General features: G+C 43.9%; 2 protein-coding genes across 7 annotated transcripts in view; one reads left to right on the forward strand and one right to left on the reverse strand.

Moving 5' to 3' along the window:
- The window catches only part of Spag1 (sperm associated antigen 1), a 66748-nt gene extending 60482 nt beyond the window's left edge, over positions 1-6266 (forward strand). For 3 of the 5 annotated variants that reach the window (XM_036208397.1, XM_036208399.1, XM_036208401.1), the window contains 3 exons: positions 3209-3361; positions 4619-4987; positions 5081-5803. In XM_036208397.1, the coding sequence (XP_036064290.1) occupies positions 3209-3361; positions 4619-4987; positions 5081-5212 (654 nt within the window). In that variant the 3' untranslated portion in view covers positions 5213-5803. Of the gene's footprint in view, positions 1-3208; positions 3429-4618; positions 4988-5080; positions 5804-6081 lie in introns of those variants that run through there. The other 2 variants (XR_004946780.1, XM_036208398.1) reach the window with 2 other exon arrangements.
- A 6881-nt stretch (positions 6267-13147) lies between these two features.
- The window catches only part of Rnf19a (ring finger protein 19A, RBR E3 ubiquitin protein ligase), a 43802-nt gene continuing 34894 nt past the window's right edge, over positions 13148-22055 (reverse strand). For both annotated transcript variants that reach the window (XM_036208282.1, XM_036208285.1), the window contains 5 exons: positions 20330-20444; positions 19670-19831; positions 18047-18260; positions 16408-16551; positions 13148-15289 (listed from right to left, as the gene is read on the reverse strand). In XM_036208282.1, the coding sequence (XP_036064175.1) occupies positions 14590-15289; positions 16408-16551; positions 18047-18260; positions 19670-19831; positions 20330-20444 (1335 nt within the window). In that variant the 3' untranslated portion in view covers positions 13148-14589. The remainder of the gene's footprint in view (positions 15290-16407; positions 16552-18046; positions 18261-19669; positions 19832-20329; positions 20445-22055) is intronic.

A 22055-nucleotide genomic window follows, 5' to 3' on the forward strand; every position in this document is an offset into this window, starting at 1 on the left:
TAGGGACAAGTCACTATAGGATCTAAGGTACCATAGGGACAAGTCACTATAGGATCTACGGTACCATAGGGACAAGTCACTATAGGATCTACGGTACCATAGGGGACAAGTCACTGTAGGATCTAAGGTACCATAGGGACAAGTCACTGTAGGATCTAAGGTACCATAGGGACAAGTCACTATAGGATCTAAGGTACCATAGTGAGAAGTCACTGTAGGATCTAAGGTACCATAGGGACAAGTCACTATAGGATCTAAGGTACCATAGGGACAAGTCACTGTAGGATCTAAGGTACCATAGTGAGAAGTCACTATAGGATCTAAGGTACCATAGGGACAAGTCACTGTAGGATCTAAGGTACCATAGGGACAAGTCACTGTAGGATCTAAGGTACCATAGGGACAAGTCACTGTAGGATCTATGGTACCATAGGGACAAGTCACTGTAGGATCTATGGTACCATAGGGACAAGTCACTATAGGATCTACAGTACCAGAGGCCTTCCTGTCACTGCGTTCCATCTCCTAACAGAGGGACTCTGGACTCTGTGGCCCTACATCCCTCCCCATCTGCTGTCACATCCTGCTGGGCTATCCTTCACCTTGCTGCCTGTTTGCCTAGTCAAGTGCTTTCTGATTTCTCACTACTCCTGCAACCAGACAGACTGATCTTCAGGCAGATTCTTGAATGGGTGAAAAGCCTGTGTGAGTGATGTCTGCTTCTTAGTCTACGGCTCCCAGATTCGTTGTTCTCAGACCTTGACATTGGGCTGCACTGGACTCTGGGCATGACTGCCACAGTCTTCTCAAGGATTTTTGTTTACTGTTTCATCCCTTTTGAGATGGGGACAGTCATTTGTCGATGGGGCTAGGAGAGTAAATTACGGTTTGGCATGGTCTTGGGGTGGTACGTCTGTGACCGTCGCCGCCCCACATCTTGCCCTCTGGCTGTGTTCCTGGCCTCTCGCCTGTGGTCCCCACCTAGGACGTTGTAATGTAAATGTCATGTCCATTCCCCCTGGTTCTGTCAGAGCATTCCAACGGCAGGAAGTGGACATGTGTTAGAGTTTGCACCCCAGCTTTAGGGTTCTGTCTGAGACATGCCACTCTTTCTCTGCTCGTTGTGGGAGGGAGAAGGGACCAGTGTTCCAGCTGGGCTCCCAGGAATACTGTGCAACCGCTAGTTCAGGAGACTCCATTCAGCCTCCAGTGTATGCTACCACGACGCATCTCAAATACTTGAGAGTGATGATTCTCACCTCACAACGGGCTTAATTAAAAGCATGGCTCTAGGCTGCGGTTCTAGAACTCTGCTGAAATGGCACATTTTGTCTCTGCAAGTAGAGTCTCTCTTCTACTTCTCCAACTTACGTTGTGACTCTAAAATGAGATAAAAGCCAATGCTGGCCAATTTCCAACTGGGCACTGTTGTGCCCTGGGCGCGAGACCCTCGAAGAGATCACCAGAGACACGAACTCATCGGAATGCAAAGCAAGGTTTATTGGAGCAGTTCAAGCCATGGCAGGGACCTCGTCAAGCCGTCCAGCAGAGGCTGGAGGAGGTACCCGCCCCTCTGCAAGGTCAGATTTTAAAGGCAAAAACCATAAGGTTACATCATTTAGGGGTGCTAGTATGGGAACAATTCTGATTGGCTCAAGTTTCAGGGGCTTTTCAGAATTTCTGTGTTATTTTACTTTAACAGGTTATTTGTCAAACTTTATAGATTACCTCCAGCATTGGGGCATTCTGTGGTTAATCAATTGCTACCAGATAGTCCTTCAGACATCCTGACTTTGTACTTTTGACCATCTCCGGCAATGGGGCATTCTATGGTTAATTAGTTGTTACCAGATAGCTCTTCAAACATCCTGACTTAGTCCTGGGACCTATGTCAGCAGCTCTGAGAAGTTTGAAACTCAGGCCTGTTTCAAGCTGGGTGAGGGGCTTGCTTGAAATGGGGGTGCTTTGGTTCTTCAAGGACAACTTTGCAGGGTTTTATAGAACAAGACTATTAGAAAAGCTACGCTGTGGTGCCTGTCATGGGTTCACTCACTCATTCCTTGCTGCAGCCTTGAGAAATCATTTTCTACTGGGAAGTTCATCACGCTTCTGGGCTCAAACCATTCTCTGGCCTCCAGAGTAGCTAGGGCTGTGCACCATACCTCGCTTGGGATCTTAGGTCTCACTAGTAGGGACTGTGATGGTTAATACTTGTCATCAGTTTGATTAGACTTAGCATTACCATGTGTGCTGGCTGGTTTTGTGTGTCAACTTGACCCAAGTTAGAGTCATCAGAGGAAGGAGCCTCAGCTGAGGAAATGCCTCCTTGAGATCCAGCTCTAAGGCATTTTCTCAATTAGTGATCAATGGGAGAGGGCCCAGGCCATGGTGGGTGGGGCCATCCCTGGGCTGCTGGTCCTGGGTTGTATGAGAAAGCAGCTGAGTAAGCCATGGGAGGTAAGCCAGTGAGCATCACCTCTCCTCCAGGATCCTGTCCTGTTTGAGTTCCTGTCCTGACTTCCTTCAGTGATGAAGAGCAACGCTGAAGTGAAAGGCAAATAAACCCTTTCCTCCACAACTTGCTTTTTGTTCATGGTGTTTCATCACAGCAATAGAAACCCTGACTCAGACACCAGGGAAAAAACGTGTCCGGGTGTGTGAAGGAAATCTAGATTAGGGTAAGGAGGAAGGAGCCGCCCTAAATTTGGGTGGTAGCATTTCATGGACTGTGGGTTTGGACTGACTGAGAAAGCAAGCTGAGCACAGACACGTGTCTCTCTGTGCTTCCTGAGTGTGGATGCTTGTGGCAGCTGTCACTGCCCCCGCTGCCATACCTTCCCTGGCATGACAACCGTGCCCTTGAACTGTGAGCCAAAATAAACCAACACTTCTGGCAACAAGAAAAGTTATTTGGGGGCTTATCAGTTCATCCATTTCTTTTATTCATTCAGCAGATGGGTGCCTACTGTGCTTAGAACAGAAGGTTATTATGACACAGAATGGGCCCCAGCTGCCTAACTGTGTCCTTTCCACCACAGTGGAGGTTTGCTGTAGCACGGTGTGTACTGGCTGTCCCAGGGGACTCATCCACACCCACTGTGTGAATGTCACTGACGGAAGCTGTCACACACACTGCACAAACCACTGTCATCCAGGCTAGCCCAAGAGCCTTGACTTATGCAAACCATCCTGTCATCACATTTTTCAGAATTGCCAGGAAAGCTTAGCTGACCCCAGTCAACAGCCAGATACGGGTGAGGCAAAGATGGAGCTGCAAGAGGCCACCAGGCACCTAGATACTAAGGACGGTGCAGTGCCTCCCAGCAAAGGAAGAGAGAGGAAGAGAATCGAAGTCCAAGAGGTATTTGTATTTCAGGCTCTGAAAGCACTCTGCTGAGATTTGATATGGATCCCAAGGTTATATTCCTGTGAGTTCTACAGGATCTTCTCCTTTTTATTCTGATTGTCAATGAAAACTTGAGCCAGTTGTGAAGACAGAATTTGCCTTTTGATATGTAACTAGCCACCATGTTTCTTTCTTTCTTTTTTTAAAAAAATTATTTATTTAGCCACCATGTTTCTCAGCATGGGCCATGGGTAGTGGGAGTCTGTGTGTCAGGGAAGTTCTTGTTTTAACTGTTACCTCTGCCAGCTTGTTCCCTGGGAGCCCGAGGCCATAGGCTTCTCCTGGGGTAGACACATGGAGATTACAGGGCTCCTCCTCAGCCCTGTAAACCACTCCTGGTGGGGATGTTGCCAAGCTGACATACTGCTGTTGTTTCGTGCTGGTCACTCTGTAGACCAGGCTAGCCTTGAACTCAGATCTGCCCGCCTCTGCCTCTGAGTGCTGGGATCAAAGGTGTGTACAATCACTCCTGGCCCATCTCTCTCTGTCTCTTTTTAACTCTTCGATAATATGGGTTTCTCCAAGAGAGCCTGGGCATCATCTCTACCTCTGTGACTCCTAGAAAGTCACATTATTTGCTTTGCCATTAATGAAGAATGTCAGGACATAAACTCCTGTACTTCCATGAATGCTAATATCTATTTATGACATTTCTAATAAGAGGCAGCAAGTGAGGATCTATGACTTTTTCCCCTTTCTTGCTTAAGCAAGAAAAAAACTTTTAAGAGAAATTAAAAATGTAGGCTCACTTCACTAAATATAAGCAAATGAAAATGAATGTAAAATTAATTATAAAAATAAAAAAACTGATACAAGCCTTGTTTTAGCATAGAATAGAGTTTTAAAACTTCTAAGAATATTTTTATACCCTAACTTCTTCTTAAAGAAATTATGTATTTTATAATGTATTAATTTTTTTTTTATTTTTAGTCTTGTGGTAGTGGCACACACCTTTAAACCTAGCACTCAGGAGACAGAAACAAGTAGATCTCTGAGTTTGAGGCCAGCCTGGTCTACACAGTGAGTTCTAGGACAGCCAGGGCTACAGAGAAACACTGTCTCAAAAAAAAAATAAAAAATAAAAAAAATTATTTTCACTTAGAACTTGACTATTGAAATGTTGTATGTAGTCTCAGTTCACATTAAGTGTAACTTGTGATATGTGTGGCTGGTATTCAGCGTCATGACTTGGTATCATTTTCTATTATGAAGGTTAATGAAAGCAGTGATGAGGAGTGTGAGAGAGCTGCAGAGGCCCCTGCCGCTTCCCTGCCCGCCAAGGAGAGAGTTGGAGATGGAGAGTCTGTAGAACGCTCTGGAAAACTTGAGGTCTCCAAGCCTAGGAATGCCTATGAGTTCGGACAGGTGCTAAACACTATCTGCACCAAGAAAGACACAGAGGCCTGTGCACACCTTTTAGCCATCACTGCACCCAGAGATCTGCCAGTGTTGCTAAGTAACAAACTGGAAGGGGACATGTTGCTCCTCCTCCTTCAGTCGCTCAAGAGTCACCTTGTGGCTGAGGACCCCTTGCTGGTGTATGAGCATCTCCTGTATCTGAGCCGAGCAGAGAGGTTTGAGGTAAGCAAGAGCTGGCGTAGGAGGAGCCTGGTGCTTCGGGCTCTGTAGCTTTGAAAGTGTGGCTTGTGCTCACAGGATTGTCCCCTTTTCCAGATGACCCTGACACTAATTAACAAAGGCCAAAAGGAGCAGATGGCGCAGCTGCTTGACAGCCTGTCACAGGCCCGGGCCGAGCGTTTCACTGCCGAGGATGTGCAGGCCCTAAGGAGGCAGTACTTGCTTTGACATCCCAACGCTCCGAGCCAGCATGGAGGCACAGTCCCATGGCAAAGCTACACCCAGAAGGACCCTGTTGGACTGCTGGACATTGTACTTATTTTTATATCCATAATATATATATTCCACAATCTGGTTTTTATTTGTTGTAAATATTATCTTCTTTAGACAACACCTTTATATTTAATAACTATATTCAGAACTTGGCAAATTACATTATAATTTATAGTACATATTTTCATTTGATGATATACCAGTAAAAAAATTAAATTATATTTCTTTGCCTGGGCAATTCCTTCAGATTTGATAGGAATGAATGTCTTTAGTTCTTTAAAAGGAAATGTTAACAGTGATGATTCTACCACTTTCTATACCACTCAGATATGCACAAAATCCATGTTAGAGTAGTGGCTTATTGTCAGTTGAGATGAAATACAACACATGTCTATAAGATCATTATTAGTTTATTAATTTAGAGCCATATTTTTTCTAATATGAAAACAAACATTGCCTAATAAAAATTGCCAAAACCCCAATCATTTTTTACTATGTGACTTTCCTTATATATATGGCCTATAAGCAATAAAACTATATGAAACAAATTCAGCCTTCATTTACATTGGAATTGCCACCCTGTCCCTTACTTCCCAAACAATCAGATGTCCTCACCCGAGTTTTTGTTTTCTGTTTTATTAAGTATATACTCCTTTATTAAGTATACATTTACTCCTTTACTGTAAAAAGTAAAGTGAAACGGTCATTGGATTATTTTTCTCAGCTAAAGGTATTTTCTGTACAGTAAGCATTCAGGCCTTTCAAAGGATGCATTTCTTTATTTAGTGTGTGTGCCTGAATGTCTGCATGTGCACCCCATGCAGGCTACAGAGGTCAGCGGAGAGCACTGGACCCTCCGGACTGGAGTCAGAGATGACGTGAGCCTCCTGGGTTGTGAGTCTTCTGCAAAAACAGCCATCTCGCCAGCCTCAGCGCTCAGGTCTTAGTCGGTGAATTGTCGTTTACTTCTGTATTCCATGGGCATTCTTTTTCAGGAGTTATTTGTTCATTTGAAAGTTAAAGATTAACATTTTCATATCTTTTTTTAAAAAAAATAATTAGAGTACTTAAGACTCATCACGGATAAATGGTATCCTTCAAATTCTGCTGATTTCCCCCTCAAACGGTTCTCTTCTTTGTTTTTACTTGAGAACCTACTGTAATTGGTTCAATAGCCCTTAAATACATGTTTCTCCTTCTTAAGTTTTTGTAACAGTAGATGATGGGTCATTATATATACATACATGGTGGCAGTCTCTTAAGATTGTATCATCTATTGAGGTCATAGATAAAAGCTTGTTCAAGTACACCCTGCTGTTCACATACACACTAATATGATGCATTTCTCCAAATATGTCCTCATCAGGGATGGATGACAATTGCTTTCATCCATGTTATTGGAAGAGGATAAGAACATCACCGCCTTGAATGCTATGCACATACTATTATATAGGAATACTCTTCAGGAGAAACACAACCAAACAGTGGCTGGTGCTGGCGCTCTGGCGCCCCCTCCTGGGACACAGTCCTGTGACAGCTGGCAGGTGCCGCTGCATACCTTCCCAACACACCATTAAGCAGGTCTGGACCAGGATGCTGAGTGCCAGTTGTTGGATCTAGAAGGCTCCTTTCCAAGGTCAGAGCAGAGACGTCTCTGAGGGGAGAAACTCTAACCCATACTTGGAGTGCCTGCATAGCCACGGGGGAACCAGAGCATCCGAAGGGTTGAGAAGGACCTAGAGGTAGCCCCTGTAGCCCCAGACAGCTAGAACACATGGCCAGCCCGTGGCTCAGAAGCTACATGTGTAGTAACTAATGAATACAGAAGGGACCTAAACTATTTGTGACCCTCGGAATAAAGCACCTGTGGTGATAACCCTAAATAAGCTGATGATTAATTTGGAAAAAAAAAAAAAAACAAATAAAAAGCCAAAACCAACCAAACAAAAACAATGATATCAAATGTAAGGCTCTCTAGTAGAAAAACAGAAGTGTCAATGGAGTGTTCAAGGGACCCAGGGACTAAAAATGACAATGGTATAAAATCTACGCTAAGTTCTGAAACAGACTCCAGTCAACAAGAAAAAGCTGAGAGGGTCAAAGTGCTTTGGTGCAGAATCCTCAGTGTCACACGCAACACAAACAGCCCATCACCGCCACCACATCCATGCCGCTGTGGCAGGAAAGGAACCAGACAAGACCCTGGCAAAGCAGCTTGACTCTCTCTCCTTGGGGTTTTCATAGTGCCTAAAGTCATTTTTTGTTTGTTTTTGTTTTTCGAGACAGAGACAGGGTTTCTCTGTTTTGTGCCTGTCCTGGATCTTGCTCTGTAGACCAGGCTGGCCTCGAACTCACAGAGATCCGCCTGGCTCTGCCTCCCAAGTGCTGGGATTAAAGGCATGCACCACTGCTCCCTGGCTAAAAGTCAAGTGTTAAAACTTTGTTCTATGCCATTTTGTCCCTTTTAGGTCAGTAGTTTTGTCTCAGAGCTAGGAATGACCGTTTCCTACAACCGGGTGATGTGCTGGGAGCTTATTCGGTTGGCGAAGTTTCAGCCCCAAATAAGGTGAACCCCGAAAGGTTCAGCCTGTGCTAAGAAGAGTTTACTAGAATGCCACAACAAAAAAGACAATCGAAAGTAGTGGCAAGTGTGGAGGAGCTGGACTCTCACAGTGCTGCCGAGAACAGAAGGTGAACCGCTAGTTTCCCTGAAACCTGAAACAACTACTTTTGGCCCAGCAATTCCCAAACGCAAGCAAACAGAATATGTGTTCATATAAAAGCTCACAAAAATTTACAGGAATATAATTATAGTAAAAAAGCGGGTCCTATTGAAATGTCTACCACCCACTGCCAACTGTGTGAACAAACGTTACATCCACACCAGAGGATGCTACCCGCCATAAGAGTAGTGGTGGAGCTGTGCTGCTGGGTGAGGCTTGGGATCGAAGCTACAGGAGGCAAGTCTCATGAGTCTGCACATGAGACATGTCCACATGCCCAAATTTGGAAGATGAAAGCAAGTCTGTGGTGGGCAGGAACTAAGAGAAGGCAAGGGGAACTGATGATGGGGGATGAAAATGTTCCGGAATTAGTGATAATGGTGGTACAAACATTTCAATAGAGTAAAACTACTGAATTGAACTCTTTAAAAGGTGGATTTCATGGTATGTGAACTGTACCTCAATGTTCTAAAAAATGAGAAAAAACAGATACATAGATAGATAGACGGACAGATAGGAGTGGGGGGAGGGAGAAGATGTGTGTGTGTGTGTGTGTGTGTGTGTGTGTGTGTGTGTGTGTGAGAGAGAGAGAGAGAGAGAGATCGAGCTGCCTAGGTAGTTGAAAATGAGGTAAACCCCAAGGTCCTCTGACCATTTCTAAAAGGCCAACAGTTTGAGCTTTTTGGGAATTTACTGAGATGAGTAAGAGCTAAGGAAAGTAGAAGGGTGAATACCTGTGATTAACAACAGAGTAGCATGTCCACTCTTCCATCCCTATTTCTCACTGTATTGGCAGCTGAAGTCAGTATAACAGGCCAAATGCCAAATATGTTTACAAAAGTAAACATGATTACAGAGTAGGAAGGAGGAAGTAAAGCTGTATTTCAGACACAATTATCTACAGAGAAAAATCTTAAAAGTATCTATAATAAACAGTTATACATAAGACTATGTTGTATGGGTGAAAAATCAATACATGAAAATCAATGGTATGTTTGAAACAATAAAAAACTGAGGCTCACAGGGAAGAGTGTAGTGGTGCAGCCTTTAATCCCAGCACTGGAGGAGAGCCAGGCAGATCCCTATGACTTGGAGGCCAGCCTGGGCTACATAGCAAATTCCAGGCCAATCAAAGCTACACAGTGAAACCCTATCTCAAAAAACACCAATACATAAATAAAAATAAAAACTAAGGCTGTAAATACAATATAAGGCTAGGGAAGACTTTGCTCCTGGCCAGAAAGTCTGAACATTATAGTCAAAACACACTGACAAGACATCTCTTATATGCAACACCCACAAAACTCAATAAATAGCCAGGCATGACTGCCTATAAATGGAAACTTGTGCAGCTATACTTGGGAGGCTATAAAGGTTTTTAAATAAAAATATTCACAATTTATATGCTTATTTCCAGGAATCAGGAACCATTAGAATGAAAAGAATGAAATTCCTCAGAAACAAAATCATTCAAAAATCAGATATTTTTCTCTAGCATCAGTTACAAACAGGAAATGCCATTTTAAAAAGGTAACACTGTAGAGCAGTATCTGGAAACAAGATCTGGAGGACATTACAGACAGCTGCAGACTGTGTCAGAACTGATAGAACTTGACAGTCATTCTAAGCTGTTTGTGGAAATGTAGAATGCCAACAATAGTCAAAACATTTCAACCAAAACAAGCCTTGCCTACCTGTAAGACATCCACTTCCAGCTCTAAATGTCCCACTAACTGATCTTCCAGGTCAGTTTCTGTCTACAGGTCCTTCTTAACTTGGAAGGACATGCATGCAGTTTTATTACCAATGAACCAATGGCTGTGGACAGAATGGGACTAGTCCTGTCACTCAAGATTAAAGACTATGTGAACACTAACTCTTGGCAATGAGATTTACCTAAATGAGAGATATGTAAGAGAAGGGCAATAAAAGAACCACATCCACGAATAGATGAGTAAAGAGAAAGGCCAAATAATCCATGGGGCACGGTTTCTTATTTTGATCATGTCATGTAGGATTTTTTTTTTCCTTTTCTTTTTTTTTTGAAGCCAAGTTTCTCTGTATAGTTTTGGTGCCTGTCCTAGGACTCGCTTTGTAGACCAGGCTGGCCTCAAACTCGCCAAGATCCAACTGCCTCTGCCTCCCAAGTGCTGGGATTAACAGCATGAGCCGCCACCACCCGGCTGTCATGTAGGAATTAAGTGACAGCTTTTAACATAAACTTTAACCTTTAGTGACCTAAGTCTCTAATTAACTAGATAATATACGATGTTAAGTTTTAGATATTTCTAAATTATTCCAATTTCCAGCACAAGTAAGACCCGTAGATTATGAGTCAGGGAGTAGGAAGACCACTACCACATCTTGAGCCAAATTTGAAGCAAGCTTGATTTTACTGGGGTGCACACAAGAGCTGTCCAGAGACTGCCTCCTAAGTTGTGTTAAAGGGAACAGCCCGGGTCCCTGGGCCCCTTTTAGGGAGTGAAATCCTGAGCACTTGTAAACCAGGTTTGCAGAAGAGAGACAATGGAACGATAAGGAAGATCAGAAAAGTCTCAAAACAAAACAACAAAACAAAACCCAAACCAACCAACCAAAACCCCCAAAAATCCACCATGTGGTTGCCATATAGGGAGGATGATTAGGGGAGCTAGGGAGGGCCAGGATGTCCTCAAAAATAAGTCAAGGTCATAGGTTAGGGCAGGTCAGTCTCCAGGAAACAGACTTAAAAGCGGCAGCTCAGCTCTTACATAAATGGAAACTCATTCAACTGTAACTCCAGTCCCAAGGGATGTGACACCCTCTTCAGGCCTGAGGGCGCTGTATGAACATGGTGCAGACATACTTGCAGTCAAAACACTCCCCTACACAAAATAATAAAATCATGTAAAAGTATTTCAGTCAGTTAGGGCTGGTTTTCACTTGAACTCTAGAGGAATCTGATTTGGTACTTAATTTAACTGTCCTACATGAATTAATCCAAGTCTGGGCCTGGAGACGAAGGCACTTTTGAAGCTACCCCTGCAAGGTCTGGGTCATTGTCAAGATGAGCTTGAGGGTAACATCAATTGACAATCGATTCTCCAGGAGACAGGCTTCTGGGTATGCCGTGAGGGATTACCTAGATGAGGATAGCCAGTGTGAGCCCACCACTTCACTATGGGTCTTCCCTGGGCTGGGGGCCAGGGATGAAAAAGGAGACAAGGAAGGGTGAGACCAAAACGGGAAAAACACACTTCGCAGGTTAAGAGTTCTGTCTGCAGTTAAGAGAGTTAAGAAGAGTAAGTTCCTGGGCTGGAGAGACGGCTCAACGGTTAAGAGCACTGGCTGCTCTTCCAGAGGACCCAGGTTCAATTCTCAGCAGCCAACATGGCAGTTCACAACTGTCTTAAACTACAGTTCCAGGGGATCCGACACACACACAGACATGAATGCTGACAAAACACCAAGGCACATGGAATAAAAGAAGGAAAAGACTAAGTTCCTTGTTGTCCTGTTTGCTTGACCCATCTGCTTGAGACAGGCTTGATCATATGTAAGTGGAAGTATGTCAGGATGTATGCACACTTGCCCATGACTAGATGTAGAAGGGAGGTTCACAGGTAGGAAATATGTCAGGATATATGCTTGCCTCTGATTGGACCTGAGGGGAAATGCATAACCTTATGGGTTTGCCTTTATAAGCCTTGGCAAAATGTGACTTGTCACCATTTCCTGTGAACCCTGGAATGCCCTGGCCAAGTCCATCCACCTGGCCAGTATTTAATTAAAGCTTGGTTCAAATTTGGCATTAAATTGTGGTAGTGGTCTTCTTGCCAGTGGGATTAACACAAGCTGAGCGGCAGCACTCATCACCTGCCTCTCCAGCTGCCTGGAGCTCTGGCCACCAGGACTTTCTTGCCAGGAGAAGGCATTCTGGAACTGCCTTCAATTACTTTTGTCAGGCAGTTTGTCCCACCAACAAGACAAGTCACTAGTAGAGAGGGGCTCTGCCAGAGCAGTGGCAGGATGGATGGGCACACTGTCGTCTCACATGACACCGTTTTTTGCTGTATTCCTTAAAAGATACCTGGCTTTCCCATTCATTTTTAACTTTTAGACTTCTGTAGAAATGTCAACATATTCACAGAGATTAGGCTAAATAAAGGTTATAACCATTAGTGAGAATTTCAAAGATCTGGGTTCATTTACTACAATTTACAGTAACAATCTATTCTACAACTCAACAAGAGGTCTCTTTGCTCAGGTAAAATTCAACAAATCCTTCCTTGGGGTGGGGTGAAGGTAGTGTTAGACATCAGGTCCATAGCCTCAAGCATGCTAGGCCAGTGTTCTACAGCTGAGCCACACCCTTAGCTTCCAACTCACTGTTTGGGTTTCTGGAGATGGTCTCATTGAGTAACCCTGGCTGGGCGCTGGACTTGAACTTAGATTAGATCTTCCTGCTTCTGCCTCTAGGACAACACCACACCTGGCCCCGGTTCACTTGTGAAATCGTTTTTTTTTTTTTTTTTTTTTCCTGGGGTAAATATGGGAATCTGATACAGAGAAAAAGGTTGGTTTCTAATGCTGTTGGTTGAGAAGTTCAGCAAATATTTTCTTTTGGGTTGAGACCAGAATCATTTCAATGGCTTGTAATGTTGATGAATTTTGCTATATAGCAAATGTGATGGCTATCCTTGGTTGTGAACTTGACTATATCTGGAATTCATTTAAAACCCAAGCAGGTGGATACATTTGTGAGGGGTTATTCTTAATTAAATGATTTGAAATGGGAAGACCCACTCTTAATCTGGATCTTCTGAGAGATCCACCTTTAACTGGCCACACCGGCTGCCAGCAGCCTATATAAAGGACATGGAAGAAGGAAGCTTTTGCCCTTTGCAAAAGTGAAGTCCTTTCCTTTACTGGCATTAGAGCCTACTTTTCTGGTGTATACTGAAGACCTGCTGAGACATCCAGCCTCATGGACTGAACAGCTACTAGATTCTTGGGCTTTCTGTTGGTAGAGAGCCATTGTTGGACTAGCTGAACCCTAGCCTGTAAGCCACAATAAATCTCCTTTCTACATACATATTCACTTTATCAGTTCTGTCCCTCTAGAATACTCCCACTAATGCACCAAATGAGTATTTGTTCTTGTAAAAATTGCTGTGCACACACCAAATTCATTAGTATTTACATTTATTTCATGTATGCTGTTTCCACACTCATTGTTGAACAAAACTGGAATGCAAACAAATGTACAGACACCATAATAAGCATTATCAGATAAAAGAACTGGCACTAGTGTTATATAAGCAAGTTAAGGGACGCAGTGAGGAAAAGACGGTGACAGACTGCAGCCCGGGACATTTTCCTTTATCCAAAGAAAATGCTCAGTAGCACCATCATGGCAATACTTCAAAGCAACACCTGAGGTGGAGCACGTGACTGCTGTGAGGTCAGTCTGTGGGGAGTTGGGTGGGACGGCAAGAGTCCAGGCAGTCCTGTGGTCAGCTTCTGCTTGTGTCAGCTGAGCATCCTCCACACCAGCCACGGAGACAAAGCCATAGACCTTTTGTAGACGCTTGCTGCAAGCTCTGCACTGCTTTGACTTCATGGTTCGAAAAGAGAGACGTGTTAAAAATTGAGGTTATGTAACATTAAATTTACTAAAGCCTGAGTGTGTCTTTGGTAGGCGAATACTTTTCCAGCATAGTTAATAATCACATTCACGTTTATCTAGTTCCTGTATTTTTCTATATAATCCAAGGTGACTAGAGAAGACATTATGGGAAATGATATAGCAAAATCCTCAAATAACTAGGCTTGTAAGACTCAGTTTCTCCCAAAGGCACCAGGAGTCAAAGGGCACTAACTCCTCTCAGTGAAGGTGACTTTTGTGGTATTGTGTCCTAATGGGATTTCATTTTGTAGTTTTATGTCGTGGTTGTTGTGGTCAGTATACTTGATTACCTACTTTTAACTTTTTCTTCTAAAATGGCATCAAGAACAGATGAGCTATGTAACAGTACCAAGTATTTCTACTTCAAAGTTGTGCAAAAACTGCCACAATCTTGCTCAAGTGTCTAAGTATCCAATGGTTACAACGGGCTGCATGAAGCTTTGTCTCCACACTGCATGTGAAGAAACAAGGAAACGGAAGCTCAGTTAGAAGAGAGACATTACGAAGAGCATCGCACACCGAGTAACCTGCCGAGTCCCTCCAAACACCATCCTTAGTGGTTTCAATGAAATGTCACTAACCACTCCCCCCGGCCTCCATGTTCCCCAAGAATGCAGCAGAACAGCATGAGGTCGTCGGATTATAACAACGTCTATCTAAATACACAGGTGTGTGCATCAGCAGTGTTCTGTGACAAGAACACAAAACATGCCTTTTGCTTAAGTTACTATTCTCATAATAATGCACTTTTAAAGCCTTCATTTCATAATTTGGTAATTAATATCCACATGAAACACAATGCTTTGCTGAACATACAAAATGTATTTGCATTATGATTATGAAACCTGGCTTTTGCTGGTAACTTAAACCTAACAGTCGCGCATGGCTCAACCAGCTCCAAACAAGGCTGTTCAGTGGTTATTACTCTGCAGCATTAGGGCCTAAATTTCAGTCTGAATGGCAACTTTCAGGTCCACTGTCTGCTGTGGGTGGTTGTTATTTGTTTCTTTCAGTGCATCGCCAAAGCACAAATCCCCACTAGGCTTCACCCCGCTTCTGCCGGTACCATGCTCTTCCGCACGATTTGGCTGTGGCGGGCCTTCTGAACAGGAAGCAGTTTTGGAAAGCAGAGAACTGCTGCACTGATGTGGTGAATTCTCCAGACGGTCATTTTCCACCTCAGGAAGGGTGTTCACAGTCACAAAGCGGGCGTGACAATCAGTGGAACCATGACTACATGATGTTCTCATGCTTTCCAAGTCTGAACAGCTAAATTCAGAAAAATGACTAGAGTGGGAGTCTGCTACAGACGGCATACTGTCACTGAGGGACGGTGCCTCAAATTCACTTGAGTTCGTGCTCTGCTGTTCCAGCAACTGTGCATCCATGTCCTCTCTGGTCTCGTTTATCTTCATGTTCCCCTTTTTCCTCAATTTACCACTTTTTGACTTTTTCCCTGCTGTGGCTTCTTTGGACCACTTGGTGGCACCAGACTTCCCTTCAGGCAATCCACTGGTTGAAGCTCCAGTGTGGCTCCGGGCAGCACTGCCACCCTCTTCCACACTGCTGCTGCCACTGTGGTGCCGGAACTTGAACGGCTTTGACTCAATGTCCACTTGCACTTCCATGCTGTTTCCTTCTCTGAAAGGAGAGAAACAAAGATGAATCGGCTCTGGCTTCACTTTGTTCTGGTCAGACAAGAGGGGAGGGAGGGGCTTTCCTATGAAATACCAAAGCTCCATAAAGAAGCTTGCTGGAACATTCCAGTGCAGGCTACTCTACTGACACATAGGGGGACTGTCTTTAGCCAGGCAGTGGTGGTGGAGCAGCCTTTGATCCCAGCACTCTGGAGGCAGAGGCAGGCAGATCTCTGTGAGTTCAAGGCCAGCCTGGGCTCCAGAGCCAGTTCTAGGACAGCCAAGGGCTACACAGAGAAACCCTGTCTTGAAAAAACAAACAAAAAGGCCTGTCTTTGTTCCTTTGTTTTTATTTTGTGTTTTATATGCAGCACTGGCTGACCTCATTCTGTAGACCAGGCTGGCCTTGAACTCAGAGATCTGCTTGCCTCTGCCTCTCAAGTGTTGAGATTAAAGGCTTTCACTACCATGAACAGCCCCAAAAGACTGTCTTAATGTTTCAATTTTTAAAAAAGATTTATTATTTTATGTGTATTTGTTTGTACCTGAGTGTTATGTATGAGCAGGTGCCAGCAGAGGCCAGAAGAGGGCATCAGATCCCCAGAAACTGGAGTTATGGGCAGATGTGAGCCACCTAATGTGGGTGCAGAGCTGAACCCAGGTCTTCTAGACCAGGAACAAGTACTTAACTGCTGAGCCTTCTCTCCAGCCCCTTAATGCTTCAAGTTTTAAAACAGTAGTGGGGGCGGATCTCTCTGAGTTTGAGGCCAGCCTGGGCTACAGAGTAAGTGAGTTCCAGGAAAGGCGCAAAGCTATAGAGAAAACCTGTCTCGAAAACACACACACACACACACACACACACACAAAGAAAAAAATAGTAGTGGGTACATTTACTGCTTTCTGTTCTGGGCATGACCATCACCATGCCCTAACTTCGGAACATTTTTCACTATTCACCAACCCCCCAAACCTACATTACTTAGAAGTCAGTGCCCATTCTCTCTCTCCCCAGTGCTTAGCAAGCACAGATGTACTTTCTACCCAGACGGGTTTGCCTCCTTTGAACACCTCACTGTTTTCTTGGAGACTTGCCCAGTGGTAGAGATAAATCCCTCCTCTTACCTGTCCAGAGGGAGGTAGGAGTTCAGGATGGAGCCTGCCATTGCTCTGGTGCTGGCACTGTCACTAACTGTCCCCAGGCTCACTGTGCCCGACTCCCCACTTAGACTGTGACGCTCCTTCTGGACATCTGCTTGTACCTCCAACCTTGAAGAGGAGGCACCACATCAACTCCAGTTGTGTATAGTTCGGCAATCACAATACACATCTTGAAATAATTCGGTTAAAACTCCAGTAATGAAATTGTAGACACTAGCTTTTCACTTCCCACTACTTGATTATTCATATTATACTGTGGTGTACTAAACAACATCAAAGAGAAATCAAGAGGATACCACTGAAGGGAAAACAAAACAAAACAGATCTGAATTTAAAGACCTCCAGTATATTTTCCCTAGGATGAAGTCCTTTGTTGTGTTTCAGTACAAACCACAAAGTCAGAATACAGTAATCAATAAACATAATAGATCAATTAACAAATAGAAAATCCTCTATTAACTTGGTGTGGTGGCAAATGCCTTTAATCTCAGCACACAGGAGACAGAGGCAGGCTGGTCACTGTGAGTTTGAGGCTAGCTTGGCCTATATGGTGAGTTTTGGGCTAGCCAGTGCTACACCAGGGCTTCCGCTCACACTCAAGCTTCCTGTCAGACCACCAACGCTCCCTTCTCCTATGCTAGGGCTGTGCCGTGCTTCTGCTACCGATGTTGTATCTAGATGTAAAGTGATCCAAGAAACGAAGTAAGAATGATTACTCATTTTCCTGCCTTAAACTTCCACATGATTTCGGAAAGGACAGCAGATGACAGGGCACAGACCATGCTCCACCTCAGATAATAATGAAAAGGAATCCTGTATGAAAGGGTGCTAATAAACAACTTCAGCCCACATTTGAGTCTGTAATAAGAGATAACAACATATACCACTACAACTTAGCATCTGTCCAACTGTTAACTACCTAAAGTAAGATAAATACAACTTTTTTTTTTTTTTTTTTTTTTTTTTCGAGACAGGGTTTCTCTGTGTAGCTTTGCGCCTTTCCTGGATCTCACTCTGTAGACCAGGCTGGCCTCGAACTCACAAAGATCCACCTGCCTCTGCCTCCTGAGTGCTGGGATTAAAGGCGTGCGCCACCGCCACCCAGCAAATACGACTTTTAATTCATCTACCTTCCTCCACATAAAAAAGCTAATAACCAGAATAGTGAGTAGAGAAACAGGCCAACCACGGTAAGGTCAATGTTAATTTCTCCTCCTTATCTCCATGGTATTAATAAAGGACTTGGTGGGAGCTGACCATTCTCACTTAGATACAGCAGGCAGACTATTTCAGTCCTGCTTCGTCTGTCTGGGGCATCCTGACTCCACTTGTGCCCACTCTGAACATCCAGCTGTCACCACAGAAACGGGTCTAGGCTAAGTGTGGCCTTTCTTTCAGTGTCCACAAACGCAGCTCCAGGACTCACTTATCAGATCAGCTTCATCAAGTGCAACGGTAGTTCTCAGGACTTACCTTTTATTCTAACGTAAGTACCAAACACAGTACTTTTTAACCTTAGGATAATTATCAGGCTTTATATTCAGATTTTTCATCTAATTTATGTCTTGTATTTAACAAAACAAAGCATACAGCTATTTCTTACCTGTTAAAACAGTTGACCATGGCACTTCCCGACAGACTTCCTGTTATACTGGCTCCAGCTAGAGCCGTGGTGCTGGCTGTCTCACTCAGGTTGTCTCTGATGGTGCCTATTCGATCCATGTGGCTTCCACTCACACTCAAGCTGCCTGTCAGACCACCAACGCTCCCTTCTCCTATGCTAGGGTTGTGCCGCGCTTCTGCTACCGATGTTGTATCTAGATGTAAAGTGATTCAAGAAATGAAGGATGATTACTCATTTTCCTGCCTTAAACTCCCACATATTTCGGAAAGGACAGCAGATGACAGGGCACAGACCACACCCGTGGCTAGGCATGAAGAGAGCTATCTCAGAGTCCAGCTCCACTTGAGACTGGCTCTAACTTTAAGATGGTCACTATTTGTTGTTGCTGTTGGTAAGTCCAGAAGATTTAGTAATTTTAAATGAACAAATGATTTAAAAGGCCTTCCTTGCCAGCACTAGGTTCCAGTGAGAGATCCTATTCTCTAGATCAATAAGATTCAGACAAAAGTTGATTTCTAGATACAGTTCACACTTCTAATTGTCTATACACTATCACAAGATGTGTTATGATTATATTCTAATTCTACAGTACTACTGAGAAATGCATGTATTTATGCCAGTATCTGAGCTCCTAGGACATCTCCAATCACGTGACAAAAGCAGTGAGGCACTCCAGCAGAGGAGAAGGAGTGGGGTGGGGTGAGGGAGTGGGGGTCATCTCTGCACAATGCTTCACAGCACGACTAGGGAAGGAAGGCCTCTCCTAAGGTCACACTGTAAGAGACTCAAGGCCTCAACGGTGAGCCATACAACTATTCCAAAGAAGAGGATTTCAGACTGAGGTAAAAGTGTAAAAGCCCAGAAAGAAGAGTATTAGCTGTCCTCTTCAAGGAAAGGTGGTACAAGACAGGACGGGAAGGGCAGAACATGAGAATAAGGACTGGACACCTTGCTCCCTCCCCATGTAGACAATCAAGAGACTTCAAGAGAAGGTATACAAAAGAAAAGTGACAGGGTTCTGAGGACCTGGCTGAAATACTGTAGAGGTGCACAGGGGCACAAAAGGGCTTCATTCTTAAGAAATTTACTGAAGACAAACACATGTGACAAAAACGGCTGGATACAGAACAAGCAAGCTGGCCAACTAACATTTCTCCCGGCAGTGTGCAGAGCCTTTGTTCTTCGATATTTCTGCCCACTACAGTTCTGACTTCTTTGAATGACACAGAAGACATTTTTGGTTTATCGACCATCTGCAATTCTTTTAACTGCATTACTCTTCACATCCTTTTCATACTAGTTTATAATGTTTCAAGCAAAACACTGTATGAAAAGGTTCTCATTAGTCCCAAATGTATTCTCAGTAAGAGTTAAGCACCCAGAGTCACTCCATCCTCTCTCACACATGCCCTTCACAGGTCCTTTCACAGCTATGCTTCTGGATGAAAACCACAGGCCGTCAGACATGCACCTCTAATGTCAGCACAACTGAGGCACAGCAAGCCTGGTGTACACACCAAAGTTCAGGCCGAAGGGAAAGTGTGTGAGCCAGTGTAAGGAAGACAGTGGAGCACACACTTCTTCCTCTGTCTAAGGACTTACCCATAGCCGTGTTCGTTCCACCAACATTGATGTCGTTCTCATCATCAAACTCAATCCTCACTCCTTTCCCATTGCCTGCTGAAACTCCACAACCCCCGCTTCGGCAGAGGGAAATTGGAACAACGCCATAAACATAAGCTAACATAATGGGAACACCAATGCCTAAAAGGGAATTAATTAAATTGCATTAGAAACCAAAACCTGAATCACAGAATATGAGGTGTAGGTCTTTTCAGGAGAAGGTATACAGGGTTCTAAGGATTTAGCTGGAACACAAGCAAAAATGCAAGACTCCCAGGGGGGCTTCAGGTAACAGAGGGAAAGACTGATTCTGTGAACTTTTTAAGTGCAAGTCTCTGAACTCAAGCGGAAGGAAGGGCTATCTATCCATCAGCTATCCTAACAACAGGTTCTTGGGGACTGAACCGAAAGGCCTTATATGTGTGGCTGAGGCATGTGCTGTACCACTGGGCTAGAGCCCTGGCCTTAAAACTAGGTTCTGGAGTCTACAGCACTTTTAATGAAGTTACTGTGAAACCTCCTGTAAGTTCTACTTAAACCACCCTTCATGTTAAAAGTAATCCTCATAGCAACATACTAGTTAGAAATCTTCTGTCAACTTCCCGAGATCTGAGGTAATGTTTTAAAGCATGCTCTTACCTACAGTCACTGCAGCTACCACCGGAGATACAATTACAGACAGCGTTACGCCACCTGCTATGGCCAGATTCCGCTTGTGTTTTGAAACATCTTTGCCTTCATAGCGGTTATGAATCTTAAATTTAAAGGGAATGGAAATTTAGAGAAGAAAAACACGGTATATTTAGTTTAGATGAAATAGTCTTTTACATACAAGAAAGCTGTAGTAACTTCTCACACAACTTCAGTCAAAAGCCTTCTTCAAGGTAAGGGCAGCATCAGCACTGCTCCGTACTCAGGACCTGCTCACAGAGAGGCAGTGGCTCGGGAGAGTCAGTCTGTGTCAGAAGTGAACCGTCACCCTGTGCACACTGCTAGTTCAAAGCTGGCCTACACCATGAGAATGTCTCAAAAACAGTACTGGAGTTCTATAGGTTCTTTCTAAGTAAGATCCCTTTGCACCAGGCCCCAGGAGAGGGTGCCACAATCGTTTTTACTCCTAAAAGTTGAGTCTAAAAAGGCACTGTATGGAACAATTATCACTTAAGTAAAACTTTTTTCCAGACACCTTTTTATGACAGAAAATTATTAACAGATGACCCCAAATCCTATCTACTTATTTACAGTTTAAAAAGGCAAAGCCAAAGAAAAATAATGGTTACCAGAGAATAGGAGTTAAATCTACTTAGCATCATTGTACAGTCCACATTAATAAATACAATTATTGCCATAAAAATAGCTTGTGACTTATTACATGAAACTGGGAAATTGTTTAGTAACTTTGTTCTTGGGCCCTGCAAGAGGCAAACTAAAGAAGGGTATTCCCCAGTCTCACGACACCCTGTGAGTAGCCTCCAAACCACACAGGCAGGCAGGCAGGCAGTCTTTGCAGTAAGATGCTAGGTCCTTTCTACATTCTTTTTCCTGCAGCTCCTTTCCAGCCCATTCCTGGACACAGTCCTGTGGCAGAGCAAAGCCAAGCCTACACATACGCAGGGTAGATCTGTGAGGACAGGCTGCTGAGGGAAAAACATCCTCCATCAATCAACTTTTGCTCCCAGCCCTTCTTCCTTTCCTTTCTTTTTTGAGACAGGACTTGTTATATACAGTCCAGGCTGGTCCTCCAAGTACTGAGATGTACACCACAAGCCTATCAACTCTGGCATCCTGACCCCGTGTGCAGTAACAGTGACCACGTCATCCTATTGTTTTTGGTTCAACTTAACTGATTCTGTTTGCTAACTCTTTCCCTTCCAGTTTCTTCCATTTAAAACAAGAACAACTTTATTTATTATATGTGTATGGGTGTTTTACCTACATGTATATATGTCTCATGTATGTATGTGCCCTCTGGCCACGGAGGCCAGAAGAGGAGGGCATCAGATCCCTTGGGATTAGAGTTACAGGCAGTTGTGGGCTGCCTGCTGGTACTGGGGACTCTTAATCACTAAGCCATTTCTCCCCCAGGCCCCAAACCCTCAGTTTAAGAACTGGCTTCATGTAGCACAGGCTCTCCTCCGCAACTCACCATGTAGCCAAGGATGATCTCCTGAGCCTGCATCTCTATCTCATACATGCTGGGCTTATAGGCATGTCTAGCTGGTCATTATTGTAGCATTTTTTACTTTTTGTTCTAACCAAAAGCTCAGTTTTCAGGTGTTTCCTTGACTTACTAGGTTCTCCTGCTAATGCAGATCGCAAACACCACAGAAAATTCAAGACTGACTCCATCAACTCGCCCTTCAAG

Source organism: Onychomys torridus, chromosome 16, assembly GCF_903995425.1.
Source record: "Onychomys torridus chromosome 16, mOncTor1.1, whole genome shotgun sequence".
Classification (NCBI taxonomy): Eukaryota; Metazoa; Chordata; class Mammalia; order Rodentia; family Cricetidae; genus Onychomys; species Onychomys torridus.